This window comes from Polistes fuscatus, unplaced genomic scaffold (genome assembly GCF_010416935.1).
Source record: "Polistes fuscatus isolate 324 unplaced genomic scaffold, CU_Pfus_HIC Scaffold12, whole genome shotgun sequence".
Classification (NCBI taxonomy): Eukaryota; Metazoa; Arthropoda; class Insecta; order Hymenoptera; family Vespidae; genus Polistes; species Polistes fuscatus.
Genome location: NW_025113020.1, coordinates 1978523 through 2005344, shown reverse-complemented (window position 1 = coordinate 2005344; position 26822 = coordinate 1978523). Strand labels below are relative to the sequence as shown.

The 26822-nt window shown below is 28.2% G+C and overlaps 1 protein-coding gene across 1 annotated transcript; it reads right to left on the bottom strand.

Moving 5' to 3' along the window:
• Nucleotides 1-24832: 24832 nt before the first annotated feature.
• LOC122526712 lies at nt 24833-25582 on the bottom strand. Its single transcript, XM_043650267.1, has 2 exons — nt 25470-25582; nt 24833-25390 (listed from the first exon to the last, which is right to left on the bottom strand). Exon 2 carries the CDS (start codon nt 25353-25355, stop codon nt 24969-24971), a length of 387 nt encoding a protein of 128 aa, XP_043506202.1. The 5' UTR covers nt 25356-25390; nt 25470-25582; the 3' UTR covers nt 24833-24968.
• Nucleotides 25583-26822: the final 1240 nt, after the last annotated feature.

Below are 26822 nucleotides of genomic sequence, written 5' to 3'. Positions count from 1 at the left end.
ATTTTTACAAGAAATGATTTTTGCCTCGGTATAATATATATTTTATTTCGTTAATATTTCCATGTAGTTTAACCCTTGAAAAATATCCAGTATTTCCGTGATTATTAATTAAAACTGCTAATTTTTTCGATATGTCCACCCACCCCCATAAATGATTTATTTTTGTACAACATATATTTGAAATACGTTTATCGCAAGAAAATCGTATCTTATGAGTGAAGTGGTAATGTTTTCTTGATGCGTATTTTGTAATAGTTTTTAATTATCTATCGTTTAAGTTTAAACTTTTGCATTTGTTATTCCATGCTGCTATTTTTTCATTTATATTCAACTTGTAAATTTCGTGTGATAGTAGATCCCTTCCTAATACTGTGCACTAGAGCATTCTTCGTACCATATTTTTTCTTCTTATTAACTGACATAAGTGATTTCCTTACTATCAGGGATTGCACGATAAGGTTCAGGAGAAGGAATAACAGCATTTTTAAAGGCATTGATTATGTGGTATTCTAATCGATTTGTTTCTGATTTAATTTTTCATTTTTTTAATTATTTAACAATATTTACTATATTTAGTATAGAAATTTCAATTGCGAGAATATTCTAGTTCTATGAAATGCGAAATATGATATTCTCATCTGAGTCAGATAATGCATGCATGATTGATTAATATTTTCAATGATATTTTTTCTCTCTTGTTTAAAAGAATTTGATAAGGAATTTTGGAAAAATAAGTTTCGCTAGTTTAGGAATCTTACCGCCTCAGTTTGTTGCTCGTAACACCCTTTACCTGCACCCTTGTGCGATGTCAAATAAATTATGGATTATAAGAATATATCTATAGTGCAGTTGGGATTTCTGATTCTGCAGATTTGGAAACGACAGATTTCTTCCTTATTAACCTAAGATTTTAATTGGATTTTTTTCTAATTAAATGATCTATTATCAGAATATATAGTTTGAATATATCAGAATTTATATCTCGCGCACGAATATATAGTTTATAGTTTCCTTGTTCTTCTCACTTGACTGTAATAATAAAACAAATTCATTCATCATGCAACGAAATTTACGATATCCCTTCAAACTTTCCTATGTTAGTAAAAGTTACGCATACCGTTTAAATAAATCTAAAAATTTAGAGGTTCCGTCTAGTAAATTAATCTAATAAATTGATTTCTTATAAATAATATATAAAAAAAGAATCAAAATATAATATAATATATATAAAGAATGAATTCTTTCTATTCTCTCTATTTCTTTCTCTCTCTCCCTCTCTCTCTCTTTCTCTTTCTCTTTTTCTTCCTTTTTCTATTTTTTTTCCCCTCCTCATACTTTGTATATTACATTTCTTTATATTATAAAAGAAAGAGATAAACTTACCACGACGAATATGAAGAAGAAAAAAGTAAATGTAATTATAAGGTTAGGTTTATGTATTCATTCTGTATTCTATCAATGCTCGGAAACCTAAAAAAAGTAAAAAGTAAAATTGCATTAGTATAATATAAGAAAATTAAATATATGAATGTTGTGTTGCAACTTACTTACAAATTTAAATTGTTGCTAATGCTTATACATGCACACAAGCTTGTCGTTACACGTATGATAGGTCGCCTTTCTTGTTGACAACGTTAGTAAAACACGATGTATTGATTTATATATTAAATAAATCGAACATTAAATTCTATTTTTCCATTTGTGTGAATGTCTCTTGTTAATATTTTTAAAATAATGAATAGAATAACACCAATATATACTAAGAACCTTGTGTCGTATCGTACAGAAGAACAGAAGAAGCACAGAAGAATTGTAAAGAAAAGAAACGTCGTTGGTAGGCATCTTTAAAACAATTGACAATGCACACTATCAAAGTATTCAAATTGAATTTAGTACCTAATCGACAATGTAGATCAATACGGTAAAATTTTTCATTATCGATATAAATTACGCGAATTTTTTCTTTTACAAATGGCACACAGTGTCTTTTTCTTTTGAAAGATGTCTTTACAACAATAATTCTTTTCTATGCGCCTTTTTTCTTTGTGCAATGGGACAAAGTTTTTATTATATATTATGTTTATTCTATTCTGTCAGGGTGAGAGAAAATTTAAAGTAATGAGTGCATTGATATTTCTGGAAATATGGATAGACGATCTCCTTATAAGTACCACTAAGGAAATGTTATTCTTTATTTGTCGTATGTTGAGATAATATGGGTATGAGTGTATGAGAGTTTATTGTTGGATGAAAGAGAACGTTTCTCTAGACGGGAATGCATGTTTTATTTGTAAGATGACATTGCTTGGATTTATCCCTTTTGGGTGGTCACACCAATCTCTCGAACATTCCCGATACGGAAGTGCAGGAAGAATCTAGAATTTTTATGATCGGGATTGATCGGGAAGTTTTGGAAAAGAATGCAAGGAAATGATGAGACACGATGAAGGGGGTGATGAATATATGTAGGCGACAAAAAAGACCAATTGATTTGCATTTTTAGTACGAGGAGTGTTTGCGTGTGAAAAAAAACGAAAGACGACGACAACGAAGAATTAAGTACAACGATATCTTCGTTAATTACGACGTTTAAAGTAACAAATAACCCAACGAGTTGATTAATTATTAATTTAGACGAGTATAGATACTTAATATTTTTTTATATCTCATCTCATTATATCAAACTAAACCTTAATATTAAATAGATAAAATAGAATTATTAAATATAAATAAAGTATATTTTACATTACCTTAACCTAACCTTAAATAAACATCCAGGAGATTTCGTCTTGATAAATCGTTTCGATAAATATAAATTATAACGATTATTGTTCTTGATAAATATAACTGTTAGTAATATGCCTAACTTATCATTCAATGATACGGTAGCATTTGCCATCACATTTACAAATGAATTACTTTCTTTCCGAGGTAAATAAAAAAGTTCACAAAAATTACATGTACTACAACAATAAATAAATAAAACTAAATAAGCGGAGTGTAAATTAATGCAATTTTGTAACTTTTAAAGTTGACAGAAATTAATAACTAATAAAAGAATATCTTATTATTGTAATATCCATTAGGAGCACAAGAAGTATTCAAAACCAATAAAGTTTATTCATCGATTATATAAGAACAAAGAAGTTTCATTAAAAAGTTATGTTTGTACATACAAATACAGGAAATAATTAGTCGACAAGTTGTGTTTTTATCCTTAAACAATATTCCTGCAAGTTTTCAAGAAATTTTAAATGTTTTCTTTTGGATTTTACAAAATTAACGAAATGTATTATTCAAATTTCAAACATAAAAGTTTGTTATGAACGATAAACTTTTGTAAAAATGAGATGAAAATAAAAAGTTATAATTGTTACTTATTTGAATTTTTTACTAAATAGTCCGATAATTTATTTATGAAATTTATGCGATATGTGATGAGACGAGTACGGTGAATCGTTAGTATGTGTGGGACATAGAGTGTGAGAGTATTAAATGAAAGTCAGAGAAGAAAACCAGCTCAATAATGTAAGCATCGAATAACGATAGACTTTTTTTCAGCGAAACATAAACGGTGTATAAAGAAGAAAAATTCTAAAATAGCAGTTAGCAACTAATAATCAAACAGCGAACTCGTCTTATTTATTTGTATTATTTTTGTATTTCATTTATCAAAATATATTGCATTTCTGTGAAAAAAATAACATTTTTTATCAACAATGAACCTACCATCAAAATTATCGGAAGTTTCTATGTCTTGTTCGCCAAATAATTTTCGGAAATCTAACTAGAGAGAAGGAATTGATACATTCGTGTCGAGGGTCATTATAAGTTATGATTTAGGAGGCCTAAATTATAATTTTTAAGTGTAAAATGTAAAAGCAGAGCTGGTCATTATTTAATACTTATCAAAATATTATAATAATATTTATATGTGTCATTATTATAAATTTAAATTATTATATAAATTCATAACATCGTTAGAAGTAGAGGATAATGTATTTGTTTACTCTGATCCCAGTTTAAATTTATAATATGGCAAGAACTATTTATTGTGATAATCAGTAGATATATCATTTTCTCTACCAAAGCCTAATGTAGAACGCTGAATAAATTCCCCTCCCCTCTTCTATCTAAAAACAATAAGATTTAAATCTATTAGTCGTTAAGCATATACGTTAAATTGTTCTTATATTAGTGTAATTTTCGTAAGTTTATACACGTAAACTTTAATTTATATTAAGTCCTAATATTATTTATATTAATTTATATTAAGACACAAAAATCCTTTACTTATACGTAAACGTAAAGAAACAAGTAACAGAAAATACAAAACGTACACGTGTTCTTAAAAGGAAAGTATTTTGAATTATTTTATGAAAAGTGTATTATCAAGGTTATTGGTGAAAGCAAAAAAAAAATAAAAAAAAAAATAATTATATTAGTATCGATATACGTGTAATAAAAAATACAAAGCGTTTTCTGCTTTAAAAAAAATACAATGAACATCGAGCATCATTTGTGCGAAGATAATCAATTAATTTCTTATTTAAATGAATTTCTTCGAATGATTTATTATAACGAAGAAAATGAAAAAAAGATTTTTTGGTGGTGGCTCAATAAATTTGAGTATATAGCTAATATAACTATGGTACCAGACGATGAAATGGCTAAATTATTCATTGAAATGGTGCATGAAAATATCCACGAGCGTGTCAAGAATAAATACCCAGCTATCGACTTCACCGAACTGTCGTACGAAGAGATAATAAGTCATTACGTTTGTTACTTTAATTATTCTCCTGAAGTTCTGTCGCATAGAAAACCTTTCCAGGATCGAACCCATTACGAACGAGAAGCGATAGAAAAATATGCTACCCATTTACAACATTTGTACAATAATGGTCGTTACAGAAATCAACTAGAACATAATATAGCTAAACAATACTTTTATAAATTTAACGACATAAAATTAACAAAATATTTAGAAGAAATTCCTGCATTATCTTTACGTTACGCAGCGGCCGTTAAATTTGGAAAAACTATTGAACTTGCTCGTTATATAAATCCAGCTCTTTCAATGATAAAAATTTACAACTCAAAGAATACAGATAATATTTATGATTGGTTACTTAAAATTGAGTATGTAGCAAATATAATGAGAATACCAGAAGATGGAATGAAGAATTTTTTCAATAATATGGTCGATATTGATGTCCATTTGACCGTAAAAACGACCAATTCTTATTTCGATATACCTAACTATCCATATGAGGAAGCAAGAAATTTTTACCTTGAGTATTTTGGTCGTTCCTACGATTTAAATAAAACACTTCTTACTAACCGTAAACAATATACAGGAGAAACTATTGAAAATTATGCTAAAATTATTCGAAAATTATCTGAAAATTGCTTTCATATAAAAGGAATAAATGAAATTAAACGCGAACAATTTCTTAATGGGATCTATGATAAAGAAATAAGAACTATTTTAAAAAATCTTCATGGTTTTTCATTTGAAGAAATGGTAGAATTTGCCATTGAATTAACACAATTTAAAAAAATAACGACTTATCTAAAACCAACTGTTTCATTGATGGGAACTTACAATCAAATTACGGAAGGTGCTTTTTATGAGTGGTTAAATAAATTTGAATACTTGATAGATATTATCGGGGTAGAAGACAAACAAAGTGTTGAATTATTCAAAAACATGGTCCATAATGATGTTCATGTTAGAGTCAAAGAAAAAAACCCTAATGTCAACTTTTCTGAGCTTCCATACGAACAGATTGTAAACTATTACCTTCGTTGTTTATATGATACAACTGAATTGTATTCACACAGACAACGTTTCATGTGTCGTAAACAATATGAAAATGAAACATTAGACCATTTTGCTGAAGGTTTGTCGAGCATAATATATTATTGTAAGTATGAAGATCATTTAGATGAAAGATTACGCTACCAATTCCGTAGTGGAATTTACGACAAGAATATAAAAACTTATATAGATAAATATCCTGACTTATCATTCGATGTAATGGTAGGAATTGCACTTTCATACACAAATGAATTATTTTTTATGGAAAATGAATAAAAAAGCTTAAAAGACTGCAAATACTAAAACAATAGACACATAAAAAAGAATAAATAAACCGAAATTTTGGGTAATTTTTTGTTTTCTACAATTCATACAAATAATTACCTAATCAAAAATATCACATTAATATAAAATCTTCTACGAACGCAAAATATTCCACATTAGTAAAATTACTTTATGAATTATTGAAGAAAAAAGCTGTTCCGCTTTTAAGCATTACATTAACAAAGGTGAATAAAATATGAAGTGACCAAAAAGCTGTTTTCATCCTTAAACAATATTCCATCACGTTACAAAAAAAATTTTAAATGTGTCTTTTCGGATTTTACAAAATTATATAAAAATATTTTTATGTAAGGCATAAATATTTGTTCTTGACATTAAACTTTTGTAAAAATAAAATATATAAACAAAAAGTGTTAATAGTTATTTAGAAAAATTAATATTTATATAATTAAAATTTTTACTTAATTAAAATACAATTTATATGATATGTTTGTATGTGTTTGGTGACGAGTAAGACAAATCGTTAGTATGTGTGAGACAAAGATTTTAAATACTGAATGCAAGCCAGAGTACTCAATAAACCGGCTCAATAATGTAAATATCGAATAATGATGGACTTTTTCACAATAAAGTAGTTTGCGTTTAGTAGTCAAAAAACGAACTCGTCTTACTGTATTAGCAATACTAATACATTATTTTATATTTTTAAGACTATATTAAATTTTCGTAACAATAGGTTCCTTTATTTAACGAAACTATTAAAAAATAATCAGTATTCTTATTTTTATTCGTCAAAAATCTTTTTAAAAAACTAACTAAAGAGAAAGAATCAAACGTTCTTGTCGAGAGTATTTTAGACAGTGAGTACAGCGACTAGTTTTTAGTATCGAGTAGTATTGTGAGATTGTGAGAAAAAAAGAAAAGCGAAACATAAATCAGTAGTTATAATTAATTAATAAATAATCGTTTCACATTTGTTCGTTAACAGTTGGGAACTTTCATTTCATTAATAATAAAACGCCCAGATCCCACAATACTTAAGGTATAAAAATTTTTTTTTTAGAATAAATATTTTTATCAATGAGACGAAAAAGTAGGTGATAACTGTTATTAGAAACATTATTGTTATTTATTTAAATTTTTTACTATAAAAATATACAATTTACTCATGATTTTTACATAAAGATTGTTTATGAGTTAGCACATGATAGTACGTCATTTTTTCCAATTAGTCTTTTATCAACATTATCTAAAATCATTGAAAAAATGCTAATTAATTGTCTCTTAAAAAGCACTAAATACCCCAGCAATCTCTGAGAATCAGTGAGAGTCTCAGAAGTAATATTCCACAATTCAGCAAATTTATCATGTAACTCTTCATATATCATAAAATGTTGCACAAAATAAATTCTGTTCAGAAGAATTTCTGGACCTTAGACAAGCTTTCGATAAAGTATAAAAAACTGGACTATTCTATAAATTCATAAAAACGCTGCTTTGTTCTTTCTACATGATTCTTTAATCTCACTATGGTGACATAAAACTCTTTACTCAGGTACCTAAACCAATTAACCACATCCCTACCAATCTTTTTCGGTGTCCCACAACCCATTGTACTAGGGCCACTATTACACGCAATTTACCCGGCAGTATTAATTACCCATATCTGATAAGATAACTACGGGTGCATTTGCGGAAAACACAGCTCAGAAATAAATCTTCATAATTATTATAAATTATAACAATATCAATATTCCAAGTATTCAAAAAAATTAATAATTTTTTTTAGAAATATTAGCTTCTATTGAAGACTGTCAAACTCGGTGATTAACTTTTATATTAAATTCGTATTTGATTAATTAATTTGACTGATGATTATAAATGATATGTTGATCACATGATCAACATCGTATTTGACTAACGTTGTCAAGAAAAAAGATGAATTATTATACGTGTGACGACAAGCTTATGTTCGTGTATAAAACATTAACAACAATTTGTATTTTCTAGTAATTTGCAAGTCAACATTCATATATTTGATTTTCTTTATATTATACTAATGCAATGTTACTTTTTACTTTTTTAGGTTTCCGAGCATTAGGGAAATACTTTAAAATCTGACATTTCATACCTACCAATTTAAAAAATATAGGAATTGTTGAGACCTTGTTATGTTGTTACTTAAAACCGCTGTAAATAGGCATGTGTGTATAGATCGTACACATCGTTTCTTTGCATGTGTGAGCATATTTGTATCTAAGTCTGTTTGTAGGCGTTTGTATGTGTACGTTCACATTTCCTAATGAGTGTTTTTGTGCGTGCTGTATGTGTACGTTTAAATTTGTATGTGTATATGCATTCACAAGCTTATTCTGTTGTTCCTTCTATTACGGAAGGAGATTAATTGATTTTTTATAGTTTTAATCTGGATTTTATTAATGATAAAATAACACTTAAGAGAATCACTGAACAGAGAAACCATATGTAAACCTGAAGAACTTTTAATGCAAATCTAAAAATTCAACGAATACAGCATCTCAGTAAGCAATTTCGTACGCTTTCCTACGGAAATTGTATCTTTGGAAATTGTATTCCTTCGTCACTATCCAAGTAGACAGGTGATTAAGTGCTTTAAATCTCGATTGGAAAGCCAAGTCTACAAACTAATTTCCGATTGTGACTTCATTAGTGTCGACGAACTACTTCAACATCTAAAAGAAACGTTTTCTACTAAAAAATCTTTAAATTGTCTACGAAGAAAATTAGTTTCTCTTTTTCCAAAACCTAACGAAAACATTGTTCCTTAAAAAAAACTCCAATTAGCTCTATTGGACGAATTAGAAAACAAATATCCAAATAAACTAGCTTATTTAGTTGCGAATGCAGAATCTAATATAATTGAAAATTTCATTAACGGTACGAATTTTTATACTAGACTCGAATTAACAATGAGACAGATGAGATACACTACTCGTACTGTTGCTATCAATAAAGCTCTGAAAACAAAAAAAAAGAATCTCTGGAAATTAGGGGGAGGTACTGAGTTGACTCCTCCCACAACGAGAATCAACCAATAATCATCCCGTCCCCCTACACTCGCGACGCGAAGCACTTATCTCTAAAACCCTCCCCTCCCGACTCCGACCGATGACACGAACAAATGCCTAGTCCCTACGGAATTGGAAACATTTATCCCCACCGTAATACTAAACGCGCAACTATTGTAAATATTCAAATCGTTCGATCAAAAAATATTAAAAGTTTGCCAACATACTACGGAAACGGATAAATTTGTTCTTAGCAACCACAATGGAGGATCCGGATACTTTAGCTTTTATTCACAAAGACACGGTTTGATCGACCCCCCTTTTATTTTTGTGAAATTTTGCACACTTGTAGTTATTTATAAGAACATTCATTGCGTAGATGTTCAGCCGTTTGCAAAGAAACGCGAATTGAATTTTCATATAGATACGTATTTTTGTAGTTGTAGTAGTTTCTAAGCGGGGCTGTGTGTGTGTTTTTTATGCCGCTGATATTTATATATTATTTCGACAGAGCTAACTATGTTTTCCTTCTTTTATCCTCTTTTTTCTCTTTTTTTTTAATTTTTCTTTTCGTTATTGTAAAGTAAGCTTAAATAAATTTTCCTAATTTTTCTTTTTATATATATATATATATAAAAGTATTTTATATTATATAAAATATATATATAAGAAAGTATATATAAAAGTATATATATAAGTATAATATATATAAGTATATATAATAAGTATATATATAAAAATGTATTTTATATTATTTTTATAAGAAATATAATTTAAAAAAAAAAGGTATTTTTGTAATATAGGGCGTGTACATTTTTTTTGCTAATGTTATTACTTTTATTAAGAAATTAACATTATTACGCAAGTAATAATATTAATAATTATAAATTAAATAATATACAATAAATAACAAAAATTAATTTTTCTGTTATTTTTTTAAATATTTTTTTTATATTATAATTTATATATATATTTATATTATAATTTATATTATAATTTTTATATTATAATAAACGATTTATGGATCGTCACGTGGTAACAAGACTCCAAGGAAAAATATTTTTCGTATACTTGGACGATATTGTAATTTATATTAGAATTCTTGAGAAAAACGCAGAAAAATTTGATCTTCTTATTGAAAATTACAGTGGGGGGACAAAAGTATTCGTACAGTAAATATGTGAAAAGGGAAACATTTGTATTTTCTACATTATTAATTGTAATATCTAATACAATATATATGTTTGCATGTTACGCACTAACACTAATGTTAGTAAAAAAGTAAGTAATACAATTAAACAAAAATTAATTATAGTATTTTGTAATTTACAAGACTTCAACATTCGTTGAATGATAAAATTTTACCGTAACATAAGTATTCGTATATCGTTAATAATTAATATAAATGTAATTGTTAGTATTGCATATGATCCTTTTTTTGGCAAATAACTATACCTAATCTACGAAATCTGAACGAAAACCTAGCGTTAATGTCATTAAATAATTATAATAAATATTAAAATAATTATCGATTAAATAATACAGTTAGGTGTTACTTTATTCAATTTACATTTTTTTGAAATTTCTTCGCCTTGGTATTCAGAACACAACGTGGTTCCGTTACTGCGTCAATTTTACTTTTGTAATATTTGCATTTCATCATTGTAACTACAGAACCTGTTTTTCTTTGTTTTAATTTTTTAATATTTAACACACATTTATTTATAACAACAACTGACGCAATCCTAACACTCAAAATAATTTATTAAATCCGATTGTTACGTCAATCTTTATATAGTCACGATAATTCATTTTTGTTTATATTTAGAAAACTATTAAATATAATACCAATACTATTTTGAGACCAAGTTACCATTATAAGTTATTGTCTTTCGACTATTATTTGTCCAATGTTTATATCTTTAATAATAAAATATAACCGCAAACGAATATCGAATTTCATTATTCGATTATTTATATATTATCCGATATTATTCGATTCGAAATTAAATAAAAATTAAAAGCTTGAATTCTTGCGTTAACGTTTTAGAATCTTTTTTTATAAAAAATACGTTTCTTCTTCTTTTTTTACCTCAATTAATGTTTGCCTTTAATAGAGGCAATATTTCCTAACATAGCTTATACTTTCTATTACTTATAAAAATTGAGTTAGCTTGTAAAGGATGTTCTAGTTTTGTGACGTTCTTGAATTAATCCAATATCTTCATAAAATTATCTATTAAACTACTGGTTTTTATGATTTCTGAAATGGTTTACTTGACTAATTTATTTTATTTTTTTATTTTCTAATTGTTTTTAGTCCATTTCGGGTCTTCATTTAACGCTTTCAATTAATTTTAAGTCCATTGTTACAACAAACTAGATCCTATTTCCTTTAATATGCCATAATCGCATGATGTTGAATTTAGTATTCTATTGAATTCATTTTTCGTTTTTCAGTTCCTAGTAAAGTGAAAAAGTAAAAAATGATTTATGTAATGATCATAATTGCATCTAATACTTAGCTGCATCAAAGTGCAGCAATAGCGATGCATATATTCGCCAATTATATGTTTTCGATTGAAAAAACGATACCTTGCTGCAGAATATCCTTAATTATTTAAGTACATAACCTCTAACTGATGTGTAAGAACTTTCATTGAAAGTTCAAAGGGATTAAAAGGATCGACAGCACTTCGAAGTTGTTCATAGACGGAAGGTTCAATCATTATTAATAAAAAAGGAACCTTATCTTCATCTGGTATATTGAGCGTAACGATTGCTAACTCAAAATCATTTATCCACTCAAGAAAACACTCCTTTCTTGGATGGAACATTCGCAAGATTGCGAGACCTCGTTGTTGTAACAGCTTCAATGGACTCATTTTGTTTTATAAAATCTTTTTATTTATGTATATATATATATATTAATCTTTTTTTTTATGGCACTTAAATAGATTTAAATTACTTTGTTCGATTTTTTACTTCACTTTAACCGATGTACACTTTATTACTTTTGTTAAGTACTTCAAAATAATTTTGTAGGAATAACTGTCAATTTTTATATTTAGAAATAGTTGGTCCACATTTATTTATAATTGAATGAAGGAATTCTGTGTAATAAAGTTGGAAAAGTATTTTTCGTTCAATATTAACAAACAAAAAATATTCAATCTTAACTGATATTCCAACTGTCTAACAGATGCTTCACGACTATGTATTTAAACTTATTTGTTTGGTAACAGTAGAGAGCAAGAGAATTTAATAAGTGTCTAATATAAGTCCTTGATCAAGTTATTAATATGACTGAGAATTGTAAACAATTTGTACATTATTTAAAATTGATGAAACTTTTAATAAATAATAAATTATATATTTCCGTAATAACAAGTCTACTTTGAATTGTATTTTTTCTTTTAAAGTATTATATTTGTCAAACAGTTTTATAAATTATTTTCTAACTAATCTACGTTTCCTTTGCTTATGAGAAAACAAAATATCCAGGTTAAAAGCTTTACATTTCAATTCTGTTATCTATATATTGTTTAATGCATTCATTTCATTTTAATTAATTTTTTTCATACTATTTGTAGTATCCTTTTTAACATTTTATAAGAAAGTTATCATATCTGACTTATTTATTCATACTAACTCCACGTTTTCTACTAATAGAAAGTTTTGATATTGAAACAGTTTGATACTGGTAGTTTAAAATATTATAATAAAGTTATTCTCTCTTTTATTAATTTGACTGATGTCATTAAACGATGATTAGAGAAGAAATGTTGATGACAAAAAATTTGAAACTAGACTAAAGTAAACGATTACCGATTTGCGTTTGTTTATCCTCCCTTCAACGTTACTTCTCGTTTATAAATTTATATCATTGTCATATTTAGAAACGTTTCTCTTTTACAATTCGTCAGTATCTTGAAAAGTATTTCTGTCAATTTCTATTTGATTTTCTAGAACAACTATTTCTGTCAATTTCTGATTTGTCAGTCTCTAAATAAATATCAAAATTATTTTATCTTTTTGTTAAAGAAAAAATTAAAATTAATATATATAACAATTATTATTTAAATAACAATTAAAATTTTTGGTTTTCCTTTTTAAAACGTTCGAATAGAATAGCAAATTTTTATGTTTCCGGTATAAATATTATTTTCTAAAAGTATAACTTTCAGATCTAAATCTTCGAACGATTTCAATAACGTGCAGAATTACTGATTACAAACAAAAAAAAAACAACTTTTTCACTCGCTGCTTCTTCTATTAACCATTATTAACATATTTTTTTTAAACGGAGTTAGTTTGCTTTGAAATAGTCCATATAACAATGTCATACTTTTTGAATACTTTTTGTGCTTACTGGATAATATCGTCATATTTTGATTAATTATTTATCTGCACGAAATTTCAATGACAAAGAATTACACTGATTTCAAATTTGATTATCCTGTTTTATTTGTTTCTTGTTTTTTGGCCATTTGTTCATTTATTCTCTTAATTTGCCATTGTGTATGCAATTCCACGGCCTTCAATATCGCTTCTTTGAATGGGAGATCGTATGAACTGACATTTAGTATAGAAATACAAATATCTTTAATGAGCAATCCGTCTAAGAACCGTCTGGTTAATTTGCTTCCACCTGATTCTTTGTAAGAACACTCAATGAATAGTGCATGTAAATTTACAGCATATTTTGCTATCGTTTCGTGTCCATATTGCATTCGATGTTTAAAACGATCTCTGGCTATTTTTATTGCATCTAGTTGTCCATAACAACTAAGAAACACATGTTTTATCTCTTCGTATGAATAATTGAAAGCATGACTTGAAGATTCATCTTTCGTGATTTTTAAATTTTCTGGAAATTCCAACATTGAATAGAAGAATTCACCCATTCTGTGATCAGGTATTCCGACATAATCTGCTACAGACTCAAATTTATTTAGCCATAAAGAAACAAAATGTTTGTTATAATTAAATTTTTCTATCATTAAATTAGCTATACTTATGGAAGAATCAAATTGACTATTATCGCTAAACATTTTAAAAACAAATATAAGATCTTTAATAACTGCTCGTAAACAGGTAGTCCGTTAGAAGTTTTTTACTTAAACTTTTGTTTCACTTTCACCAGTAAACACTGAACTCTTCGCAATATACGTTGAAAGAATTTTTTTTTTAATAAAATTAATGTATTATATTTTTTACTATATTTTGTTATATTAATTTAAATATTTAGCTTATCAATGTCGTTATGAAGATTAATAATTTGTACAATAAGAAGATGAAATTAACAAGAATAAAAATATAAAAGTTTCACTTATATCTTTTGTGTCTAATTTACCTTCAGACTCGACTGTTAAGCAACAGAAGATGCAAAGGGCAGATATTCAACTGTTATTATAAATCCTTGTCTGAAATAATAATAAAACTGATGATTATAAACAGTTTGTTTATTATAAGGAATTTGAATATAACCTAAATCAACGGTTAACGATTTTTTCTAATTTTTTATGCTACAGAAAATATCAGAATTTTGTAAATATTAGAAACTTCTTAAATTGACTTTCTTTAAAACACTTCAATGTACATTTGCTTAAGATCAAATCTGTTTCTATTGTAGACACTGAAAATATCTAATCCATGCTTACTGCTATCCTAATCTTTATATAAACACACTTACAAATTTCTCTTTTTATTCAAGAAGATAAAATAATAACGATATTGTTTTGAAAAATAAATGACAATTACAATTTTTATTTACTAAATAAGTATAGTCAATAATCAAACTTTCAACTTTACTTGTAACATAGTACTTCAAACAAACATAACCTAGAATTAAGACTTTAAACTTTTGTAATAACATTATGGATTTTCTTTTACAGAAAATAGACTGAAACTCACTAGCATCCTATTCTTTGAATCCCGGCTAATTTAGTGTCCCATACGGACGCATGTTGATTAAAACAGCCTATATCATGATTTTTATTAATTATACAAATTTCTTGTGATCATATAGGGTTTCGTATTATTGTGGTGTTCTTTGATTAATTAAAAATCTTCTCAAATTCGATTATTCCAAAACTACTAGTATAAGAATGACTGGAAAAAGTTTACTTCTCCAACTTAAATATTTTTATTGTTTAATTGTTTGTTGTTTTATAATCTGTCCATTCGCATGATTTTAAATACATGCACCCATTCTTTGTCTTCAAGCGATTGTTAATGCTTCATCGAATGTTATATTTTCTTCTCATTTTAATAATTCAGTTTTAATTACATTATTTCTTACTCCATTTACAAATCCCATTAGGAAATTATCTTTCGTATTAATGTTTGAACTACAATGACTAAGTCGTTTCCTTAAAATGATTGCATAATTACAGATTCTCCAAATATTTGATCGCGATAATTAAAATGATATTTAGATGCGAATTCTCGAAAGAGTACGGGAAAATATTTGTTTCAACACTCAAATAAGCAACGCTTATGTAATGTTAAAAGGGTCAGAAAAAGTAACCTGAGTTTTAATTTTGACAGGAACACAAGGTTCGATTATATTTAATAAGAATTCAACTTTTTTTATTATCTGTTATGTAAAGCAGATCAACAATAAACTCGAAGTTATAATTCATTGAAAAAATACCATCAATCTCAAATCAAACTTCTATAAAAAAAAAAAGTTATAGTAACTAATTACACTGTTGTATTTCTTTTCAAAACGAAAAAAAGCTTTTTATTTCTTATAGTAAGTAATTGGATGATTTGTCAAAAGTTCGTTTGGTGTTCTTTGTTTTATTATTTGTAATGAACGCTTTGTATATTTCGTAATGAATTTAGAAATTCTTTTTTTTCTTGAACGACGTCAATGACTTTCACGATATCGTTATCTTGAGAAACACTTTTTCTACATCCGTCATTATCCTAATAGGTATTTTTAATGACCATGATTTTTTGTTCCGCCAATCCTTAAATGAATATCAAAAATAAATTCTATTTAAATTTAGAAAAGAATAAAAAATAATACTAACAATATATTGATTAAAAATGAATGTTTAACGTTATTATATTAAAAATGTATACCATCAAGACTGAATCTTTAAATCTCAACTATTAACATAATACTTAAAACAATTAACATCTAAAATTAAAAATTAAACTTATGCATGAAACGTGTTTGATTAGTTTTTCAACTAATTGTAAAGCGAATTCTGTTTGATTTGTATACTCCTTCAACAATTTCCACTAATTATGAAAATTTTCTGTACTTTAAAAGATGCTGTAATTTTTGTTTTTTGTTTTTTTATTATCAATTCTCGGTAAAAATTATAAGTAACATATGCTGATATGATACATTAACATGAATAACAAGAGTCGTTACAATGATAAGTGTAAACGGATATATCTGTTACAAAATAAACGTATTATTTATATATACTTATATATTATTTATTATATACTTATAAACATATTAGTTATAAACATATTATTAGGCTGAGTCATAAGTAACTTCCGTTTCTTTATCAGATATTTATTTTTCTCTCATTAAATAAAAAAATTACATTAATTGTTTTCCGTAAACACCACCGTTATTTATAACCTTCTCCTATCTTCCTGGCAATTTATAAATTCCTTCCTTGTAAAATGTGGCTTGTTTGAACTGGAAGAAGTTTTTGACAGCCTGCGTGATTTGCTCTTCAAAATTGAAAGTTTTTCCATTCCAAAAATTTTGTAGGGAACAGAAAAGGTGGTAATCTGTCGGGGCAATATCCGGGGAGTAAGGAGGATGTCGTAAAAAAGACCATCCATGCTCAAGAATTTTGTCTTGAGTCACCTCTGCTAAATGTGGTCGCCATTGTCGTGCAGAAGGATGACATTTTTTCGATTGACGATTCCCTAATTTCTCCAGGTGGCGGATAACGGTTGATTGCGATGTATTCAACCATTCTGCTATACATCTTGTCGATTGACGTAGATTTTGCTCCAATACTGCCTTTAAAAGGTTGTCGTCGAAGTCGGAAGTACGTTCTGCCCTCGGTTCGTCTTTTAAAGTCATATCTCCAGAACGGAATTTTACGAAGAAATTTCTAACTGCCCGATCAGTTATCAATCCTTCACCATACACTCTGCATATTTTTTCGGCTGTCGCTTTATCACTATTGCCTTGTTTAAATTCCGAAAGCATCACATGACGAATATGTACTTTTTGGCTCTCCATTTCAGAGGATAAAGAAGCAGTTTATTTTAACGTGAATCATATAAAGTTATTGACAAAAGACTAACGGAAACCTCGTGTAACTATTGAAATCAAAAACTCGTTGTATTGGTAACTCATAGCGGGTAAATTCGAATAATAGATTCTACATAGCTGCGTCGGAAATTACTTATGACTCAACCTAATATTTAACTAAATCTTATTTTTAGATTACAAGGATAGAATCTTTTTAATCTGCGTACTAAACAAGAGTTTTCAGGGTACATGACTATGAGTTTTCTGTTTAATTTTTTTTATAAGAAGATCGTAGAAAATTTATTTAATCTAAAGTATTACTAAGAATTGTAGCAATCAAATTTCTCACATATTTCTAGTGTTAACCAACAAAATCCTTATAGTAAGTAAATCATTGAAATGTGCAATTAGATATTGGAGGTTACCAAAGCTAGGCAATCCAAAGCATCCACCTAACTGTTCAAATCTTGATTTAAGTTATCACAATCTTCTATCCATAACAATTTATACTTTTAGTAAAAGATTTCACAACCTTAAATAATATGTTAAGATCATACATTTATATTTCTTAGCCACATTATAATCTCATGTTGTCAAATCTTTAAAAATTATTTTCAATGTAAAAATCCCTTTTTTCCAATTCAAATAATTTTTTTAAAGATATAAACGTTAATGTAAGATTGAAATAACTATAAGGGTCGAGAAATGTTCAAACTAAAGTGTCATATTTATAAAAAAGAAAGAATACGAACACAATCAATCTGTAATCTAAGATATTTTGTAAATGCTGATAGATTCTCTATTCTAACACCGATATACATAAAATAGAAAAGTATCAACAAAATATTCAGCGCCTTTCATGAGTCCTTCATTCAATTATCAATATTACAAAACACAATAAATAACTAATCAAGTATTACGAATTTGAACGTTGACGAATGTTAACGTTAATACCAAAGCAGAGTCATCTGCTGCGTCAATGTCTATAAAAATATCAGAAATAAAATCTGTTTTCCTCTTCAGTAAATTATACAGAATAATAAGAATATTGATCGGAAAAACCAAGATTAATTTATGTTTTCTTATTTTAAAGATTAATAGTCAATAATCAATCAAGTTTTGTTTTTTTATATAAACAAAGAATTTCAAATGGATAACATATAAAATTTGAATTTTAAATTACCGTGAAAACGTACTTTGTTATAGATAACAAAAAAATATAAAAAATAAAAATAAAAATAAAAGTATTACGTACTTTTTTTTCTTCTTATTCTGGCTAATGTACCGTTATAAATGAGAGCAATGTACTCTATCAAACTATTTACAGAATTTCTTATAAGTTATGAAAATTTGTTTTGCTCACAGGGGATCCTATTATTTGTCGGTTTTTATCGTTTATTCGATTATCATTATAAAATTAGTGATTGTAAAACTACTGTGATTTTCAAATGTCTTTTGAAATCTTTGCTTGTCCGTCGTACATTTCTGTACTTTCGGGTTACTTGTAATCCATTTTATCCAATTTTAAAGCATCTTAATGTGTATCCTCAAGAGATTCTATCCTCTCAGCCATATTTACTGCTTCACGGAATGAAGATACTTCCATTTTTAATAACACAAATTGAACTCGTTTATTTCTCAGTCCATTTATGAATCGACGGATTAAGTTATAGTATGTTTCAGAACCATAATTGCATTTAATAATTAATTTTGATAAAACTTCGGAATAATGTCTTGCGGACTCGCCTAAAATTTGATCTCGCCAATCAAAACGATACCTTGCTGCAGCGTCTTCTTTATAGTATGAAAATATTCCCTCCAATATTGACATAAGCAAATCGTATGGAAGGTTTGAAAGGTTTGCATGACCTACTTTTTTGCGTATTATTTCAATAGCCGTATGTTCCAACATACTTAATAAGAAATATGATTTTTCATACTCTGGTACTTTGAGGGTATCAACTAAATACTCAAAGCTATTTTGCCACACAAGAAAGACCATATATTCCGGATCGAACTTTCTGAGAAGTTGCATATTTTGTACCATTGATAACACTGATGAACTCATTGTGTTTATTATTAATACAACAAATAAGAGCTTCCTATATTTTATATCACGTTAAAAGATAATCAGAATGCAGGTTCGATCTTCTGTTTAACAATCGAACACTTTACACTTTTGTAATATACTTCGAAAATATATTAAGATCTTTAAAAGTGTTACGTTCACTGGTAAGTTTAAAAGAGAAATGAGAATAAACGATGAAAACTCTCGTTTTCCTTCAGTTATCCAATATTGACATATGTTTTGAAGTGTAAACCTTTAGCCCCTTAAAGTCTATGAATTTGTAAGAAAAGTTATACAGTTTAAAGGTTTGTTCACACCGCACCTAGATGTCGTTGCAATCGCAGAATATTTTACGTTAAACCAGCTTGATACGCTTACAGTGGAAATGAATTTTGACAAAATCAAAATTTGCAAAATAGCTCAAATTTCTTTATCAATCGTGGCATCTTTGTACTTGTATTTACGCAGATTTCTCCAACATGGAGTCCTCTTGTGATTATTTATAGCTAATGATAAGGAAGGTAAAGACCCGAATGAAAATAAAATTAAAACACGTGATCGTGCCAATAGAAAGTGTAATACTTTAAGGCTCGTCAGGGAAAAGCTTTTGCGGCAGAAAAACTGGTTGTTAATTCAGATACAGGTTAATGGTGTCCAACCTTAGATTGGACATGTAGCTTACCTCTCGCTCGCTTTATGAATATACGTGCAATAGGGTGTCTCACCAGGTCACTTATTTATAGAAATATAGAACGTTTACGTACACTTTCCTTATTTTCTTTCTCCGTCGGTTGCTGCTTCCGCGAATATTTTGCTCTTGGGTGCCACTTCCGCGGATGTACGAACTTATTCGATGACGAAAGTATATGGAAAAGTATACTTATCCTTGAAGGAATTCTCTTCTCGTTCTTATCACTTCTGCTTCCTTTTCTTTGTAAGTTCCTCGCTGGTTCTCTCCGATGTACCGTCGTATGCGTTCAGTTTAGAATAGAAGGAATATTTTTTGTAATGGGCCCAGCAGAGCGTACGTATAAGGGATTCAAATGGTGGGGGTGCGAACGTAGCGCTTCAAATTCCCTACAGGAGAAAGCGTGAACTTTTACATAACTATGGCGCGCATTTCGAATATAGGTTAGGTAGTCTACGATCGATTCCGATCGTACATTACTCGTCAAACAGTTCAAATACATTAAATGTTACGAAAGTGGAGTGTTTGCGGCCTCTTTAAATGATATAATAAGTAGATCGTTCAAATCGATTGAATTTTTTAATAAGTTACACTGAGGTTATGAAAACAAGAATTAATTCAATAACTTTGACGTCAACGCTGTGGCAACATCCTTGTTTCTATTTTACTTCTCACACGTATTTGAGAAGACAAAACTTCTAAAACATTGTGTAGAAGCAAAGAAATTTATTTTGAAAATATTTACTATACTTTATTACTTCCTCACTCTTAGACCTTTTAACTCATTCCAATCAAAACAATATATTGTTTTATGATTTTTGGTTGAACAATGAAGTTTCTAATAATGAAGTTAGTAAACATGGAATAGTTAGTATACAAGTTTAAACAGTAACAGATTTGATACACAAACATTTTCTTATTATTAGATTATTTAAGGTCAAAAATGAACATAGTGACTTTTGGCAGAACTTAGACCATACGAAAGGTCTAAAGGATTTGCAAAAGCATCTTTTGCCAATATCACTATATGAACGAAAGGTTCAATCACATTTAAAAAAAGTCATACTATTTAGTCATCTGTTACCTAACAAAATCTATTAAATATTCAAAACCATTTACCAATAAAGCTTTCGTTTTCAGGATCAAACTACCGGAGATGATTAAACAATTGAGATATTAAACTTGCCTGCCTCTTTATTTCGTCTAACATTTCAAAAACAATTAATATCTTGTCATTTTTTATGATTACAAAATGGATTTAAAGTATGGCATAGGTCTTTTTCTTATCTTTCACCAATAATTTAGTAATGTTTTACAAAGTAACTTATTTTTTCAAATACATATCAGTGGTTTTTATTTAAAAATAATTATTCTTTATTTATACACATAATAAGAAAACCTATATCGTACTGGACATTAAGAGTTGTTAAACAAAGAGTGCAATATTAACAAGAATAAAATTACAAATGTTTTGACTGATATTTTAAAAGTCATCATATAACCTGTTTATTCTGCTTCAGTTCATTAATATCTAATTGTACATTTGTTTATAACAATTACTTATAACGATATCTGATTCAATTTCTGACATTCATTATAAGCAGATTCATTAAGCAGATCCGAAAAACTATTGAATGTAATAGCAACAATACTACAAAGAAGTTTTATCATTTTACATTATCGTGTTTGTACCATTTACTGCCAATAACAAATTTTTATATATTTGGTATTAAAATGTAACAACAGACTAATAAAACGAAATAAAACTTTGAATCATTGCAGAGACGTGCTGAATTCTTTTCTGCAGTAAAAAATGCAACTTTGGCAAACAGTGACACTAAATTTCCTAACATAACCTATATTACTTTTTGTAAAAACTAATTTATTGCTAAGAAAATGGAACAATTGCTTTAAAGTTCTTTAGTTATCCAGTATTTTCATGAAAATAATAATTCTAAAACACTACTGATTCTTAAATGACTTCCAAAAGATTTACTTCTCCGGTTTTTACTTTTCTACTTTCTGATGATTTGTAGTCCATTTCATCTATTCATCTAGCGCTTTCGATTAAATCCATTTTCCTTTCTCGTAAAGATCTATTTGTTGAGCAACTAATATTGCATTGTCTAATGTTAATTTGTATACTTGTCGCAAATGACTTTTAGCTAGATCGCTTTTTAGTCCATTTACAAAATGTTCAGCTAGATTTACTTCAGTGCAAGTGTTACATTTGCATTTACTAATTATCTGTTTTAAGGCTAGGGCAAAGAGTTCTGGAGACTCCCAAGTAAATTGTTTTCGAATATTGAAACGGTAATGAATCGTATTAACTGATAGACAAGGTGAGAATATTAACTCTGACACATGTATAATATTTTCATATGAAAGTTTGAAAGGACAGAAAGGAGCAATGTATGATGAAATTTTCTTATAAGCATCAATTTCCAACATGTCTATTAAGAAAGAAACCTTTTCGTCATCTTTTACTTGGAGTAAATTGGATACAAACTCAAACTCATTTAACCATTGAAGAAAATAATGCTTTTCCGGATGGAATCTCGTCATATAACAAAGACCACGAGCTGTTACCGGCATTAATACTTCAATCATGTTTTATATTTCAAAAACAAATTAGATATCTATTTTATATTGCAGTGAAATTGATTAGAAATTCTTTGCTCGGTCTCTTGCTTCACTTTCACTATTGAACAATTTTGTTGTTTTCTAATATAAGATCATTTTTTTTTTTTTTTTTGAATAAATGTCAATCTTAATATATAGAAAAATACTTGGTTTACAATTATATATAGTTAAATATATAATATACAGGTAGTTGATTTTTTGTAATGAAATTGAAAGATCGTATTCAATTATATATTAATAAAAATAAAAATGCTTCAGTTTAACTAAATATTCTAACTGTCTAACAGATGTTTATCAACCGTATATTTAAACTTATTTGTTTAGTGACAAGAGAATGAATTTAACGCCTAACATAAGTCCTTGCTCGATTTATCAATATAACTGAGAAACGTAAACAATTTGCAGAATATTATTAATTTGAAAGTCGAGAAACGTCTGTGGTTATCAATTTACTGTTCTTTGAAATCCTTGTAACGACTTCATGCATTTGTGAGATCTGAGTATTTTATCTTAAAAAAATACAAATTAACATGTATTACCGATGCTGATTAAACGATTATTTATTAATTAATTACACTTACAGATTTCTCGCTTTTGTTTTCTTCTCACAATCTCAGAATGTACTACTCGATATATTCTCTCAAAATATTTTCGCAATACTCTCTAGTTTCTCGCGATGTTCTTTCTATCCTCACACTAATCTGTTATTCGCTATGTTCTCCTCTTTCTGTTATCTATTTTGTTATCCTCACAGTAATGGTTATTCACTATGTTCTCTCGATGCTGATTGGTTACTCACTTTGTTCCCTCGATGCTGATTGGTTACTCACTATTCTCTTAATCGAACAAAAGATGAAAAGACCATCTAAACAACAAAGATATCGGCTAGTTGATAAGGTTATGTCAATTGGTTTTTTTTTTAAATTTTTCCATTGACACTATTAAAAAATATATTAAAATGCAATAGAGGAAATTAAATGATATTTCGATTCAATATTATTCAAATCTAATTGATATTGATTTATATTTTGTTATAGCTAATCATAGCTAATATATTTTTTTTTAATTTTTTATGAGATATTTTTTACTTATGTTATATATGTTAAAAAGAGATTAAAATAAAAATATACTTTTTCAAACAAAAAGAAAAACAAAACAAAAGCTATCGGCTAGCAACGAAACACGTCTCGACTTGTAGTTGACTCAAGTAGACGACATCTTATTGTTAAGCAAATAACCAAACGCACGTATCTGGTGCGCCTGTCCCTTAGTCTCCCTCTCTCTTTCTCTCCCTCTCTCTCTCTCTCTCAGCTACAGTCCCCTAAACGATTTACTCTCAGAACAATTATTGATTAACGAAAGAGTCCAGGAGCAGTCCTTTAGAACCTAACATAATGACTGGCTAGAATTTTTTAAATAATACTGATCATCATAAATAATTATTTGAATAATACTAATTTAAACTCTGACGGAATTCAATGGTTTCCGGTTTTCACTCGCTTATCGTAGTTCTTGCGATAACGTCACTTTTTTTATAAATTTAAAATGATCCCAAAGATTGTATAATAAAACCAGTTTTTTAATGCGCGAATATCTAATTGCGCATTTGTTTATGACCAGAGCCACTTAGACTTCTGTCACTCTAAATAAATAATTGTAATCGTAAATAAAATCCCTTGCTGCGTTAATTTCTACATGGATATTTAAAGTGAAACTTCATTTAGGATAGTATCGAAAATTGTTAAGTCGAACAAAAGGTGCAAAGTTTTGAGATGGGCGCATTATTAGAGTGGCGAGGTAGAAACAGGGAAATATTGATGAGGCAACCGAAATAAATATTCGAAGTGTTAGGTGTTTGTATGATATTTATAGGTTAAAACTAAACCTACCGACATTTCATGTATACCTAATCCTAATATGAACGATAAAATGACCGCTTCAACAAAATATATGTATCTTAATATAGAAAGAGATTTTAGCCAATTGGATAGTAAACAAAATATTTTTCTGGTGCTACAATAAAAACCCACTCTTCTTTTTTCTATTTAAAAAGTTTTACTTACCCTTATGCATTTTCAGCACATGTTTTACAAATTACAGCTCTTTGTATTGCACATTTTCCACATATGTATTTTTTAGATTTTATACAAATTTTGTTAGTCTTATTGACTTTATAATATCTTATTGATCAACTCTGCCCTTTTTATAATATTTCGTTTAGCATATCCTGTCGGTCCTGATATTTCCTTGAAAATATTATAAATCGGTGCTCTTCCGCGATTAGATCCTTCTTTTATTTTTTGCCAAACAGTTCCGTTCATAGCAGTTTCAATCTCTTCCTCATTTTCACTTTCGGAACTAACTATGAGTCTCTTTCTTTTTTGTCCTCTTCGTATATTCAAAATATTCTCTTCATCCGTCTCGCTGTCAAATAAGTCACAATTATTTTCTGCTGTATCATTATCAATATCGGAAACTACTTGGTCATCTTCCGAACAATCCTCGCCGATATTATTTATTTTGTCTAATAAAATGATATTCCTTGAATGTCTTGACATTTTTGGGGATGAATATACAAATGATAAAGTAAATACTAAAATATAAAAATATTAATCAAACAGGGCAAAAACATTGAGACCAGAAATAAAAAAAAAAACAATTGTAAATCATACCACAAAATATTTGTTGGCTCTGTTGACTTTGTCGAAACTATCACTTACACCACTTAATAATTTCTATTATACACTGTGAAATTTTGATGCTCTCTGTTCGGATCGCAAGACCGTACTGTCGTACAAAGAACGCTGTACGTTTTCTCTATATAATCGCGCGTTTGTCTATACTGTAGATCCGCAATTACATTGTAGACTCGTAAAACAATTTCATGAGTGCACTTTCCGAAGAATATAATCGTGAATAACATAAATTTTTCAAACGGTCAAATGACCGTTCGTGGTAGACTAGACATGCTATAAATTTTTTTCGGAAAGTAAACAATACAAAAAGTTGTAAATATTGAAAAATGGGTTGTATGTATATTATAGGAAAAGACAATAAGCTACATGATGATACAATAACGTTGTATACGAAATTTCAAAAACTGTCATATGACCTCGCATTGTAGGTTTAGTTTTAAGTATTCATTGCTTTTTATTTTGTATATCGTAAGGGGTTGTACGATAGTATATATCCATGAAGTTTATTCGTCCACGGTATAATTAATAACACTTCATCCACGTTTAAAAAAAGAAAAGAATCCAGTTGAAAATAAAATTAGGAACAAAGGTTCTCAGTGGCGGAGAACCCAAGCTGCTTGAATGTTTTCAAACGACAAAATTTTTCTCCAAAGAGTATTTGTAAATAAAGGGTATTCCAGAGTATTTATAACGTCTTAGCATGCGCTCTTTAATTTACATTGCCATTGGTATTAATATATTGCAATTACAGTAGCATCCTATGGAGGGCCACTATAGTGGCCCGTAGTACTTCAATGGCATCTTATGGAAGGCCACTATAGTGGCCCGTAATAGCGAAATGGTTAATACTAAAAAAAAAGAAACGGAAGTAGAAAAAACTTACTTCTCTGCAGGAGCACATAATCGGTAATAAATATCGACCAATGGTATTTCAAGTATTGACCAATGGTATTTTCTAATATCGACCAATGGTATTTCAAATATCGACCAATGATATTTTAAATATCGACCAATGGTATTTTCTAATATCGATCAATGGTATTTCAAATATCGACCAATGGTATTTCGAATATCCACCAATGATATTTTTAAATATCGACCAATGGTATTTTCTAATATCGATCAATGGTATTTCAAATATTGACCAATGGTATTTTGTTATGTCGTGGTAATTGTTACTGACAGATGGTACTTCATAATTCGATCGCATTTTTGTTTCAGATTACTGTGTAAATAAGAACGTCGTTACTGAAGATGAATTATTTCCAACGTTACTGCTGTAATTTATTTGATAGAACGTATTTTTACGAAATTATCATTTTAACCTAA

Excerpts from the sequence above, each read along its gene's own strand:
- LOC122526712 (XM_043650267.1), bottom strand. The coding sequence starts at position 25,355 with ATGTCAAGACATTCAAGGAATATCATTTTATTAGACAAAATAAATAAT.